Raw genomic sequence first — 15,284 nt, forward strand, 5'->3', positions numbered from 1 at the left:
GCATGTACAAATAGACAAAATCTTAGTCAGCTGAATGTTTGCACAGTACAAAGCGGGAAATTCAAAATGAAAACTATCCACAAACTAGCACGGAGGCCGGTACCCTTACTGTCTTAAAACTTAAACTGCATTTTTGATCGGAAAGATAGACCACATTGTCTTTCTTTAACCCTCGCCAAAATACAGCTTATGTTTTATGACATTGACTAGTCTGCTTATTCTACATTGGTAAGTTGTTTCTGACTATTGAAACTTCAGCTGTTTGTTAGGCATCTGCTTACCTGAAAATGGCGTTACGCTGAATTCTGCCCGATGACAAATTGATTATGCTGCGTGGAAATATGGGTCCACAAATCAATGAATGAAAAAACAAAAACATTATATGACATTTTTTGTTAAAAATATAAATAACTTGTTTGATACAAGAAACAAAATCGCTTATCTAATAACTTGCATATGATTTTCATGAAATATTTTAGTAAATTAGAATGCAATGCTGTCAAATTAATGCACGTGCTGAATTACGTATTCTGGCCGTACTTAGAATAGAATGAAGTCCGTGGTATTCCGAAAATGGCTGTGCTGATGCACCGTAAAAACCCACAACTGTTTTACGAAATTTTAAGAAATAAACCAATAAATGAAGCATTGCAAAGTACAAGAAGGTAGCCATGGCACAAGAAATGATCAACCTCACTGGAAAAAATGGTTAAATTGAACAAAGTGTCGAGGGACTACCACGATATCGCACTTAATCCCGTCTCTCTCTCTCTCTCTCTCTCTCTCTCTCTCTCTCTCTCTCTCTCTCTCTCTCTCTCTCTCTCTCTCTCTCTCTCTCTCTCTCTCTCTCTCTCTCTCTCTCTCTCTCTCTCTCTCTCTCTCTCTCTCTCTCTCTCTCTCTCTCTCTCTCTCTCTCTCTCTCTCTCTCTCTCTCTCTCTCTCTCTCTCTCTCTCTCTCTCTCTCTCTCTCTCTCTCTCTCTCTCTCTCTCTCTCTCTCTCTCTCTCTCTCTCTCTCTCTCTCTCTCTCTCTCTCTCTCTCTCTCTCTCTCTCTCTCTCTCTCTCTCTCTCTCTCTCTCTCTCTCTCTCTCTCTCTCTCTCTCTCTCTCTCTCTCTCTCTCTCTCTCTCTCTCTCTCTCTCTCTCTCTCTCTCTCTCTCTCTCTCTCTCTCTCTCTCTCTCTCTCTCTCTCTCTCTCTCTCTCTCTCTCTCTCTCTCTCTCTCTCTCTCTCTCTCTCTCTCTCTCTCTCTCTCTCTCTCTCTCTCTCTCTCTCTCTCTCTCTCTCTCTCTCTCTCTCTCTCTCTCTCTCTCTCTCTCTCTCTCTCTCTCTCTCTCTCTCTCTCTCTCTCTCTCTCTCTCTCTCTCTCTCTCTCTCTCTCTCTCTCTCTCTCTCTCTCTCTCTCTCTCTCTCTCTCTCTCTCTCTCTCTCTCTCTCTCTCTCTCTCTCTCTCTCTCTCTCTCTCTCTCTCTCTCTCTCTCTCTCTCTCTCTCTCTCTCTCTCTCTCTCTCTCTCTCTCTCTCTCTCTCTCTCTCTCTCTCTCTCTCTCTCTCTCTCTCTCTCTCTCTCTCTCTCTCTCTCTCTCTCTCTCTCTCTCTCTCTCTCTCTCTCTCTCTCTCTCTCTCTCTCTCTCTCTCTCTCTCTCTCTCTCTCTCTCTCTCTCTCTCTCTCTCTCTCTCTCTCTCTCTCTCTCTCTCTCTCTCTCTCTCTCTCTCTCTCTCTCTCTCTCTCTCTCTCTCTCTCTCTCTCTCTCTCTCTCTCTCGCCCAGGAGATACCTATTTGAATATGACTGTAAAGTATGAGACAATTATGGAACAATTGCACCGTAACACAATCGAATAAAACAGAAAGCATGCAGTATGAAGCAGGTCTTATAAAATTCAGATTACCAATTTTCACGGAAAAAGACTTTATTCACAGGGATGACAACCATTAACAGAGAGGCGTTAAGATAGAAAAAAATCCATGTTCTATAATATCTATCACAATAATGCTCTATCTTTTTTTAAATCTATACTATCTCCTATTTTCTCAAACTTTCAAAATCTATATTATAGTCATCCTTCATACCTATCACTTCGGAAACCTGGAACACTTAAATCTACTGACACAGTCATCATTATCCATCAAACGGTTTAAAACTCTTCTTCAGTCACAAGACACTCTCTCAATAAATATTAATTTGAACACGAGTCTACAAAAGTCAGCATTATTCCTTGTAAACTACGAAACCACAGTAGCTCTTTAAATTATGATCTTTATAAAACCCATCCTCTGGACGCCCCTACTTGTGACTGTGGATAAAGGTTCTCACTACTCGCTATATTGTACAAACTTTGATCGCTCCCGTAATTTAATGCTTCGATCCTTCAAATGATATAGCGAAACACCCGTTTGGAAATCCAAATGTTGGCACCAATCTATACATTTTAATTTGTAAAGCTGCACAATCGTTTATTTCTAGTTCTAAGCTATTTACCTTAGAACATATGACAGTAGTATCCTATACAACCAGGATGTATACAATGTTTTTTGGACTATTTCATCTTTCCCTTCCCTCCGCCCTGAACCTCTCTCCCCTGTAACCCCACCCCTTCTGTAATCCGATACCTCATTCACTATTAGTAAATTCATTCATGTTTCAGTTGTACATATAAAATAAAGAACACGTGTCTGGTTTTTCCTGATCTATTGTCACAGGGAAAAATGAAATTGATACAATTCAGCGTGACGTCAAAGTCAGGTAAACAAAGATTGAATAGGCGTTATAGTACGTTGAAGTTTCGGTAGTATGAATTTCCAGGATGAATAGAATACATGTTCAGTGTCTTAAAATTCAAGCTACATTTTGCTGAAAGCTCGCTACTTTTGTCTTTCTATACTAAGACACTGATCACGAAGACAAATTTCTATATACGATAAATATTATGATCAATAAACAAATGATAACGTGTAAATATTTATAACAAAATTATGAAGTGTGACATTAAAACTGTTCTGTGTAAGGTATGTGCTAATTACATGCACACTTGGAAACGCTGATGTCTTTATTGTGGTGTTTTTTCTTACTTATGCCCGATGTTTGCACTTTTCAAATGAAGGTCAACGGTCAAGGTCACACGGTCAAAAACTTTGATAACATCGGAAAGGTCATGTCACAATGCAATAGATCTATGGACAAGGTTAAAGTTAACAACAGACACACAGAGAGCACAACAACAATATGTCCCGATCTTTCGATCAGGGGACATAAAAAAGTACTAAAATCTCACATGCTGGATTTAGTTAAAGGATCTGAGGGGTGGCGGATTGTTGGATAACTTGTAGTCATCGTATTTCGTCCATTGTCGTTCGCAAACTACATATATGATATAGCTGGGACGCATGACTTCATCATACACTCCTGGCAATATGATCCAAAAATACCATGCTAGATTTGATTTACCATGCTTATTATAAAGCTTAGTGATGAATTGATCTCGCTGACCAGATATAAATTAAGAAATACAGTGAGTGGGAGGAAGAAATGTTCAACTCGTTTTCCTTGTTTTGTCCATAACGTGGGAATAATGACATGTTGAAATGTAAGTGCTTGTTTGTTTGTTTAGATTTATCGCCCTGAAGAACCAGGTTCAGTTTGAGGTGGGACCTCTTTGAAGTATATAGAGTTGGCGGATACCTATCTGAACAGCATACGAGAGGTTCGTCGCATGTCGCCCAGAACAATGGCGTAAGGATAGTCGAATATGAAAGATACCAAGTCTCCGTATCGTATGGAGGCAAAACAACGTTTGGCTGAGTAAAGCGCTGTAAGTCTGGCTTTTGCTCCAGGATATTGATTGGTCGGTAATCTGAAATATAATTTTAAAAAATACTTATTTGCCAAAGCAGAATAAATTTTGTCAACAGTCAACATCATATGAAGCAATAGTTTTTTTGTCCGCCATCCCCTTTTTCTCAATGTTTAATTGGCCTTTTGCTCCGATATTTTTTTATATCGTTTCAATGTTTTTGAGTTAGATTTTTTATGCGTTAGTATTATTTTCATTAGAAGAAAGGATAACTATAGGTCGGGCATATTAACAGGCGTAAAATCCATGAAGTAAATGAAATATATTTGGCCTAATGATCATCATTACCGTAATTTGGAGTAATGGTGTCAGTCAAACTGTTAGTATATTCCAAATGCACACAAAATAAATACCATTTGTATCATTTGGCAAGAACTTTTATAATACGTAAATACGCCATGAGCGATAATCTGATTTCAGCTGACATTCATGGAAGGTGACAACACCATACTTACAATATACAGGGCATTTTCAATCAAGTGCGAAATGCGGAATGTGTTAGATTTTATCCAGTTTGCAGTGATAATGTCCAGGAATGCCAAGTAAAAGCGTTTCAAAGCTTTTTATTTATCACTTTCACTTTTCATATTTTTTTTCATCATATCATTACGCCGCTGGTAGTTCAAGCAATGGTAATTATACTACATTTAACAGTCCATGGAATCCAAAATATTTTTTATAGTAACAAAAACGTGAGCGGAAAGTAGGGACATGGTACACTTGTGTTTGCATCTGGAGGATGTGATTATTTTTTTATTAAAAAATATTGAATTGCATCTAATATCAACAATGTAAGTGATTAATGCAAAGGCAATTATTCAAACTGACATGGACCCCTTTCTCAACATTTCTTTCCTTTTTAAAAAGTATAACATACTGATCGGAACCCTGGTCATGAATCAAAATTAAAGGAAAATATGCTAGAAATATTTATGATCCAAAAGTGATACAAACTTATTGAAAAATGCGGAGAAAACTGGTATCACGCGTACGATGTTGATGAAATAATATGGCAACTTGTGAGTCTGGAAATTGCCAAGGAAGTACATATTTCTGATTTTAAATTAAAAATTATTTATCTTCAACAATTGCATATCAAGCTTCTGATTTTCCTATCGCGGCTGTCTCTTTTGGTTACTTTGACAAATTCGGAGATCATCATTAAAAAATTTGGAAACCTCCAGCAAAGCCTCTGCCGCAACACCAAGTGTAAATAGAGAAAATTCAAGATTGTATCGTGATTCCTAAATTTAATTGGTTCTGTAGAGTTATCTTTCCTGTATCACAGCAACCTAGAATTATTGCGCCGCTAGTGATGTTACAAGCATGGATTTTAAAATAATAAAAATTTCAGCAAAGAAGACCGTATTGTATGATCGTAAACAGTAATATTGAGGAATAGTTTAAAGACAGAACATAATTATTGAAATTCCATACAAACTATATTACGCCCAGGGATAATTTTTGTGAGTGGTGATTCGGTTATAAACAACATGGCGGTCATAACTAGAGTTCCACCAAAAAATCTTTGGGATGAAATTGTCAAAGGTATTCCACGATATTATACGACTTAACATGTGATCTCTGTCTGTTTTAGTCAATATTCATAAATGTGGAACATGTTTATTTTGTAGTTTAAGTATCATTTTCCACAGAAAGATGTTAGCACCGACACGTTTAGTTATTGAGATGTAGTAAAGATTTTGTTTACCAGTCATAATCAGTATAATTTTCTTAGTGATTCAAGTTAGCACATTTACCCCTTCCCCCCTACACAAACTTCTAATCTGAATAAAACATCTAGATTTTAAACCATATTAATCGAAATATTGTTTAAAAATGTATAAAATGTCACACGAGCTGAAATGGTATACAAGTGACGTTCAATAGTAATAATTCCATTTGTTAGGGATTTATGTTAATGTAAACAGGGATATATATATATATACTTCTCTAAATATGTACATGTATCTGTATTTCTACACGCTACATATGTATGTATGCATTTCACAACCGAATAAACTGAAGGAATTGAAGTGCCTGACAAGATCATTATGATATGAACAAGTACGTGTTATGTCTACATTAATATCAGGTGCATATAATCACATGGGCTTGGTTTCAGAATTTTGAGAAATTAATGGTATCAGTTAATAACCGCAACACAATAAATCAATAAATAGTCAGGGTTTTCCATAAGAGCCGGTCGCCGGCCAATTTGACCGGCTACTTTGATCATTTGGCCGCCTTCACCAATCCAGTTCCTTAATAATGTTCCATACACGACTACACGTACATGGCAGGCCAGCCTCCTACTTTCACTACACAGCCTACTACTAACAAAATTATGGAAAACCCTGAATAGTACTTTGGGGTATCAATTTATTATTATATAACCTAAAATCAAACCACTGTGTTTATAATAATGTTTTTCAGACAGGGAAGTAATTTTTAAATGTGTATTTATTTTTCAGATTTTGCTTCAAGAAAACCACCTTTCAGAGAAGATGATGATATGTCAGTGCGAACAGACTATGTTGATTATAACCCTGCAAAGCATAATCCAGTGTTTTATGGAAAGATGCATGAACATGTTGTGACAGATAATGATCCTATGAAAGATATAGACCCGTCTACAACACATCCATCATGTGCTGGATTTGCCTTTACAGAGAAACCTCCAGAATCGCCACCCCCGCCTCCCACACCTCCACCACCAAAAGAGAAATGTGAGATTTTGTGCAGATTATTTCCAAATGTACTGTATATTGTCTTAGTCTGGGTTGAACATAAATTGAGGAAGAAAAATAAATCATTGACCTTTCAATTAAAAATATTGAATTAGATGCAAATTCTTAGATAGCATACAATTGAAATTCTGAAAATTGAACCCAAAAAATGCAGTTTTATTTAGAAGAGGTTTGTTATTTTACATTCCCAGTTTTTAATTTCTTGAACATATGCTAAAAAAATTTACTTGCAACATTCAACAAATATACCAGCAACAGAGGGATGATAAAAGTGTAGTAATACAATATTAAATCTCAATCCAATAATTGTTTAAACCCTACTCAGTACAGCACTAGCATTTGATAATTTTTACAAAATTGAATTCTTACTCCCCCCCCCCCCCCATTTTTTTAAACGATGAAAATAGAGTAAAAACTCATCTGCAGCAAATCAATCAATATAGATAGAGGCCCCAAATGGAAAATGAGTTGAGAGTGGATAATCACGAATTGGTTGCTTTATTTGAGTAATGTATAATTTTTTTTTTCAGGTAATCCAAGGGAGTATTTAGAACATTATGTATTTCCAGTCCTTTTACCTGCCCTTGAAGAAATGCTAAGACAAGCAAAGAAAGAAAAATGTCTGGAGGTAATACAGGCATTAAGTTTATATTTAATCATTTATTTATTTAATTTAATTTTTTAATTTATTTTATTTATTATTTTGAAAAGAGTTGCATATCATTATCATAGATTTAGATTAAATGACCAAATTTTCACATATATTGATTGTAATCTGATAATGAAAACTATGAAAAGTTGTGAAAATAAAATTACAGAAATTTTGTTGAAAATGAAGACAAAAATTCTGTATATTTCTGCTTGTTGATTATAAAATCATAGTGAAATATATGCCATGTTTATTTTTCCTTTTTCTTTTTTTTCAGAGAAAAAGAACAAAGTTCAATGCCTTAGATTTCCTCACAGAATATTTATATAAGTAAGTTGATGATAAATGTTAATTTATTTATAAAGTTATGTATGGGAGATTTTGAAAACTTATGTCTTCATTGTTAGATTTTAGACATACAAATACTTCATGACACATTGTCATAAGATTGATGATAGTAAGGAAGGAAGGATATAATCAATTAAAAATGCATTAACTTAATATGTAAGCATAAGTGTCTATCAGCTCATGGAATAATATGAATATGTATGAATCCTTTTTGATATTTCATGCTTAATTCATCGTCATTACTCCAGGGGTTACAATCACTTTCGTCATTGCACCCTTGAAGTGTCATGGCAAAATAGAATGCTCCATCTGAGACAAGTGGATGAGATGAAAAGACTAAAACTATCCTTTGATGAACATCAAACGAATCTAGAGGTACATAACTGTATATTATAGTAGCTTTGATGTAAGTTGTCACTCCTTTGAAATCTTCTAAAGAAGTATATCAGCCAGTGATTGGTCAATTTTTTCTCCTGGAACCAATTCGATAACTTCACTTGTGCTTTCAACTTTGCCATGACAGAGAGTGAAAGTGATCATAGCCCCTGGAGTATCGAGGATGTGCATATGGTGAAATTTAATTTAATCTAGCATAGTTGCATCTCTTCCTTGAGGAAGATATATCTGGTATTTGTAGAAGAACGTATTATTGTCGTTTGATTTTACATATAAAATAAAACAATTTTATTTTGATATTCTTTTCCTCAGAAATAATCCTTTGCACAGTGGAAGAGAAGATGTACAGCTTGAGGAAATTCCTTTTGTTAAGGACTGGTTAAAGGATCATCCTCGCCCACCACTACCTTTGTCCTTGATTTGGACAGAAGAAGAGGCTGTTCTCATCATACAGTCTTACTGGAGAGGATATCTGGTAATGACTCCTTTGAAAAAATATCCTGATCACAACATCAATTTATTTTGTTTCTTTGAAAGAGATCATACTGTATCGTTTGAAATCTTTATTTCAACTGCATATGAAAAATGCCTTTGTAGGGTGTCATAGAAATTAGATTATGAAATTGTCATTTATGGACAGCAAATATACTTGATGCATCGATTATGCATGGATAATTTTATTCCAATAAAAATGTATATGGATTGTTACTGATTTCCACATGACCTGTATGAAATTGATGTCTTGGGTTAGGAGTGATAACTGTGGATTCAGCAAAGCTGAGAAAAAATTAAGCCACTATAGATATGTATCTGGCATTGGATATCAGTATCAGTTCTACAGAATTATAAATCTATACATACACTATCTCAGTGTCCTGTAAAAAATGCATTCTTTCATTTTGAATTTTCTTGGTGTCTGGTGACTACTAGCTCCTGTACATGGTTTAGTTTTTTTCCATTCTTGAAAAAAAAGAAAGAGAAAATACTAATAGGTCAATCATATTTTGATTCAAATATAAAGTTGATGAAAACTAGGGGAAAATATGAATAGAAGTAAAAATAAGGCCAGGTGTTCTGGAAGGGTAACTGTTTTGCTGCATCAATGACACCTGCCACGTCAATCTTGGTAAATCCAAATTGATAATATCAACATAAACAATACAGGGTCCCTCAGGCAAACTAATGAACATAAAACACGTCCAACTTCATATCACACAAGCAAATAGAATATTTCCCAATGAGAATATCATGTCGACTGTAAAACTTCCCCATAATCTTCATTTAAGTTAATTTGGTATGTTTGTAACTGTTTTAAACCAACGCAGGGCAACACTCTGGTTATCACTTTATTCTGCTGTCAAATGAGAATTTGGCATTCACGATTTGGTTCTTAACTTTTGTTTTAATTGTTTAAGGTGCGACGAGAGCCAGAAGTTCAGGAACTTCGCCAATGGCAGCGAGAATGGAGAGAGGAAAATAGCAACATCTCCAGGCGTGTCAGTGACTTCTGGGAGAAAAAGATGCCAGATGGAGATAAACCCACTCCAAATGCTTCAGAAGATGTATTAACAGGGGAGGCAACTCCAATTGCTGTACAGTCACCAACAAAACAACTAGATACCAAGTGATCATTATGATGGCTGAACAGTGGACAAATGTTAAATTATCTGTGACCAGCAACATTTGAAGGACACAATATATAAATAATGAAAGAAAAAATACTTCATTGCAGTATTTAAATATAGTTACGTATAAAAGTTCTATCTTCAATAGAACTGCAAATATCGTGCGTAATTTTCATACCTATGTTTTATAATGAGTTATAGATCAATACTTAAACATGACTGAATTTTATCGTAGCAAAGATATCAAGTATTCCTTGGAAAAAAATTCTATCATGATGTATCCCTGACAAATTTCCTGAGATTTTTCATGTTACAATACCTAGGAGTTTATTTAAATCCTGTGTAATAATTCCAGGATGGATCTTGACCTATCTTAAGAACTGTAGAAATTTTATTGCTCTTTTACATCTGAGTAGAAGCAAGGGATACAAAGGCTGTGATATTCCCTAATATTGTGAATCACTATTTTATTTGTATATGATAAGTATGCATTGAAATATTTGAGATGTTTTTGAAGTACTTATTGTAAATAATAACATGTACATATATGTAAATAAGAAAACAAAAAAAGAATTGCTTGTGTATTTTTCTTTTCAAAGTATTGGCTCTGTATTGAGTTTAGATATGACAAAGTTATGAGGGTTAGACTGGGAGGGTATCCCGGTAGATAAAAAGAAATTATCTGGTTTGTTTCTTTGTTTGCTGGGTTCATCTTGCAGTAGCTGGTGGTTACTTCACTGAACAATATATGGAAGGCCCGTCACATGCCATCAATAGCAAATAGGAAAAAGAATCTTTCCAAAGAACAATAATGACAGCATAGACTGGCCCGTTTCTGATTCCTTATTAATGCAATTGGTTAAGGCTAGGGAGTGCCAAAACCAAGCGCCCCAGATCTTTACATGAGGTTATGTAGCCAATGTTCAGATTTAACTCACCTATTGCAGCCTCGTTCAATCTGCACATTAACTTCATGGTATTTTAGGTTTTTACTGACAAAAGAGTCATTGATATGAGTTTTGATGTCTTTTGTCTAATATGACATCAAAATGACCTGATGTCATATCTGTTATTTTAATTCGGAAAGGTATGAAGTTAAATGGATGTCATTGAATGTATGATATTGTGTTCGTATTGGATAATGTGTAACTATGATATCAATTGAACGGTATATTTGATTAGATTTATGGATAAAAATCATGACAATTAAAAATGAACAGCGTTATACAGACAAAAGACTTGTGAAATTTGATCACATGACATCACATTTAAGTATGGCATCACACTGAGTGATGTATTTTAATATACCAAATTTTGAATTATGAAGCCTAAAGTGGTTACAGTTGTGCATCATATTCCATTAACTAGTACAGTACACTTCCTGTAAGACCGGAAATCAGTATACATGTAACTAGTACTGTATACTTCCTGTAAGACCAGAAATAATTAAAACGAGTACTGATACAGCTACTGAAAGACCGGAAATAAGTATAACTAGTACTGATACAGTGTCATGAGACAGGAAATCGGTAATAGTATAACTTTAACAACACCTATCAGATTTGATAAAAAAAATGTTGTAGTTTCAACCAGACCGGAAATATTTTGTTTTGTCTGACAAGCATATCAAACATTCCATTTTCGGTAGAAAACAGTAAGATGAGGACGTGTATCATACTCTACATGGTGGATGTATTACAGTAAGACTGAGACGTGTATCATACTCTACACGGTGGATGTATTACAGTAAGACTGAGACGTGTATCATACTCTACACGGTGGATGTATTACAGTAAGACTGAGACGTGTATCATACTCTACACGGTGGATGTATTACAGTAAGACTGAGACGTGTATCATACTCTACATGATGGATGTATTACAGTAAGACTGAGACGTGTATCATACTCTACATGGTGGATGTATTACAGTAAGACTGAGACGTGTATCATACTCTACATGATGGATGTATTACAGTAAGACTGAGACGTGTATCATACTCTACATGATGGATGTATTACAGTAAGACTGAGACGTGTATCATACTCTACATGATGGATGTATTACAGTAAGACTGAGACGTGTATAATACTCTACACGGTGGATGTATTACAGTAAGACTGAGACGTGTATCATACTCTACATGGTGGATGTATTACAGTAAGACTGAGACGTGTATCATACTCTACATGGTGGATGTATTACAGTAAGACTGAGACGTGTATCATACTCTACATGGTGGATGTATTACAGTAAGATTAGGACGTGTATCATACTCTACATGGTGGATGTATTACAGTAAGACTGAGACGTGTATCATACTCTACATGATGGATGTATTACAGTAAGACTGAGACGTGTATCATACTTTACATGATGGATGTATTACAGTAAGACTGAGACGTGTATCATACTCTACATGATGGATGTATTACAGTAAGACTGAGACGTGTATAATACTGTACATGGTGGATGTATTACAGTAAGACTGAGACGTGTATCATACTCTACATGGTGAATGTATTACAGTAAGACTGAGACGTGTATCATACTCAACATGGTGGATGTATTACAGTAAAACTGAGACGTGTATCATACTCTACACGGTGGATGTATTACAGTAAGACTGAGACGTGTATCATACTCTACATGGTGGATGTATTACAGTAAGACTGAGACGTGTATCATACTCTACATGATGGATGTATTACAGTAAGATTAGGGCTCCTCCCAAACAAAAATCTGACACAAGAACTGTTTTATTATCCCTATTACTCCACACGGTCATATTGACATCCTATCAACACAACAGCGAACTGCACTGTCACACGGGAATACTAAAACCCATCAACACAATAGGGCATTGCACTGTCACACGGTAATACTAACACTTATCAACTCAATAAGGTGCTACAGTGCCACACGGTAAAAAATAACAATCTATCACAACAGCAGGAGACTACATTGTCACACAGAAATATGTATATATACAACAACCCATTCTGGAAGAATATGGAAGGTGTTTACATGAACAAAGTCGCCGAGACTGTTGATTCGAGGCGGGACAGGACGCCCTAGAAACATGGGTGACACAAGCTTCAACTAATTTCACATCAATTGCGGAGTATTTCAAGGAAAATATCTCAATTGTAAACAAAGAATATGCTGTTCTTATTTCATTTGTAAAAGACGAAGGGAGATAACTCGTACAGCTTAACTGAACAAATACTGCACGAGACTGATTCAAACGAAAATCATTGTTTTCTTAAAATGTATTGGTTTATTGGTCGTTCTGCCCCAGGACAGACAATGTATCATATGTTCAGGAAAAGAGATCTTCTGGACTATATGGGTCAGTCAAGCAGTACTCACAGATTGTATACAAACAGTCCTCATACAATCTGTAAGAAAATTACTTGTTCGTAAGAAGGAGAATGGTGTAAATCCAGTAGAATAATATTTACTGAAAGCGTTATTTCTTTGTACGAATGTAAGGAAAACTGTCGACCTAGGTCACCCTTGAAATATATTAAATAGTTCACATGTAACCAAAAGGACAAACGGAATATTTTAAACGGTCACCAGAAGCGGTAAGTAAACTTTTTTATTTATATTCTCATAAAATGATAGCGATTAAAAAAAATTACTCCCGGATAGAAAATTGTATGACGTAATTCATTTCCGTCAGTGATTGTTCTCACGCGCGTTACCGGATATGAAATATAAGTAAATTAACAACCTGTATTTGCTTACAGTTGATGCAAACAAGGTTCACTTATCACTGCACTGAAACTGGGGCCGTGGCCCCTGATAAGAGAAATTGATGCTGTCCGCACATTTAACATGACTTATTGCTCTGTGATAAAATGTAAATTGTTATCACATAACCAAACACCTACATAATGCAGCTTCAGTTTGTTACATCATACGACTGTAACAGTTTTTTAATGCCCAGTGAAAAAGTCATTAGTGATGTGATGCCGAGATCATAGTTAAGGGTCCATTTTGGTGGTGATGATGGGGGTGGGGGGGGGGGGGGGTGGGGGGGGGGGGGGTGTGTTGTGTTATATGTTTTAATGGAGAATTTGTTTGCGCTTATCAAGTGTTAAGAATGAAGTTGGAGGATACATGATATAATAACATTCTAACAACAGTCTGTTTCTTTTTGCGATATGAAGCTGGATATATTTGATGCTCGTTAGTTTGCCTGCACGATTCAGTTATCATAACATTACTTACTCAGATTGACGTGGTGAGTGTCGTCAATGAAGCAGGAGACACTTACTCTTCTGGAACACTTGGTCTTACTTTCTTTGTACTTTTATAGGAAACAGAATGAAAAATTTTTTTGGTTCATATCCGTTTTTTTTATAAAAATTGTGGTTGGATTATGATTGTTATTCACAGGTTGGTATTTTCATGTTGTTTGCCTTAAAGCAGCCGTTTGAAATTGCTATTTAGGGCGTAGGACCTTTAATGGGTATAACGAGTACACCTTTAATGGGTATAACGAGTACACCTATAATGGGTATAACGAGTACACCTTTAATGGGTATAACGAGTACACCTTTAATGGGTATAACGAGTACATCTTTAATGGGTATAACGAGTACACCTTTAATGGGTATAACGAGTACACCTTTAATGGGTATAACGAGTACACCTTTAATGGGATATAACGAGTACACCTTTAATGGGATATAACGAGTACACCTTTAATGGGATATAACGAGTACACCTTTAATGGGTATAACGAGTACACCTTTAATGGGATATAACGAGTACACCTTTAATGGGATATAACGAGTACACCTTTAATGGGATATAACGAGTACACCTTTAATGGGTATAACGAGTACACCTTTAATGGGATATAACGAGTACACCTTTAATGGGATATAACGAGTACACCTTTAATGGGTATAACGAGTACACCTTTAATGGGTATAACGAGTACACCTTTAATGGGTATAACGAGTACACCTTTAATGGGTATAACGAGTACACCTTTAATGAGTGAAAAACCTGTGTGAGATAACTAATTTGTATTTCAACTTGACAGCAACTGAAGGTGTTGCAGTACTTATGGAGAGTTTACTTGGGTTAGATCAGTATCTAGCTTGATCCACCACCACCCCTCCTCCCCTCCTTCTCCCCCCCCCCCCACCCCCATTCATCTGCCCTTCTCCTCCCAAAATATCTACCAGAGTTGTCGTCGTTCCTTTACAGTCACGAGTCACGATACACCTCTGTAAACGGCTCATGGGCTACTAATATTTGACCTCGCGGTTAAGGTCAATGTTTATCGTCGTGCAAAACTGTGGCGGCATCCCCATCGGGAAACCCTGGCCGATTCCATGTCTTCTAACATATGATGGAAGACATTGAAATCGAGGCGAGGTATTCCGAATAGCGGCATCTCAGACAACACCAACGAAGCTCACAACTATAGACTGTTTTGTTTGCCATCGATCAGGGTAAAACATTTGGACTTTTTAGGTGCTATGTGCCACGAATATTTAGCTAAATTACCACCAGTTATCACTTAAGTTACATTACATCATCACGTATCTCAACAACACGTCGATAGATGGAAAGTGTAAGTTCGAAATGTAAACATGACGTTTGGTGACTGTTTACTCAAAATTAATCTTCCGCGATATAGTC

The 15,284-nt window shown here is 36.0% G+C and overlaps 1 protein-coding gene across 1 annotated transcript; it reads left to right on the forward strand.

Moving 5' to 3' along the window:
• Nucleotides 1–5,342: 5,342 nt before the first annotated feature.
• On the forward strand, nt 5,343–10,154 carry LOC132554549 (IQ domain-containing protein K-like). The gene is made up of 6 exons (XM_060218875.1): nt 5,343–5,397; nt 6,324–6,578; nt 7,130–7,227; nt 7,526–7,578; nt 8,305–8,467; nt 9,408–10,154. Exons 1-6 carry the CDS (start codon nt 5,343–5,345, stop codon nt 9,618–9,620), a joined length of 837 nt encoding a protein of 278 aa, XP_060074858.1. The 3' UTR covers nt 9,621–10,154.
• Nucleotides 10,155–15,284: the final 5,130 nt, after the last annotated feature.

Source organism: Ylistrum balloti, unplaced genomic scaffold (genome assembly GCF_031769215.1).
Source record: "Ylistrum balloti isolate Yb309-2 unplaced genomic scaffold, AGI_CSIRO_Ybal_v1 Utg370416, whole genome shotgun sequence".
Classification (NCBI taxonomy): domain Eukaryota; kingdom Metazoa; phylum Mollusca; class Bivalvia; order Pectinida; family Pectinidae; genus Ylistrum; species Ylistrum balloti.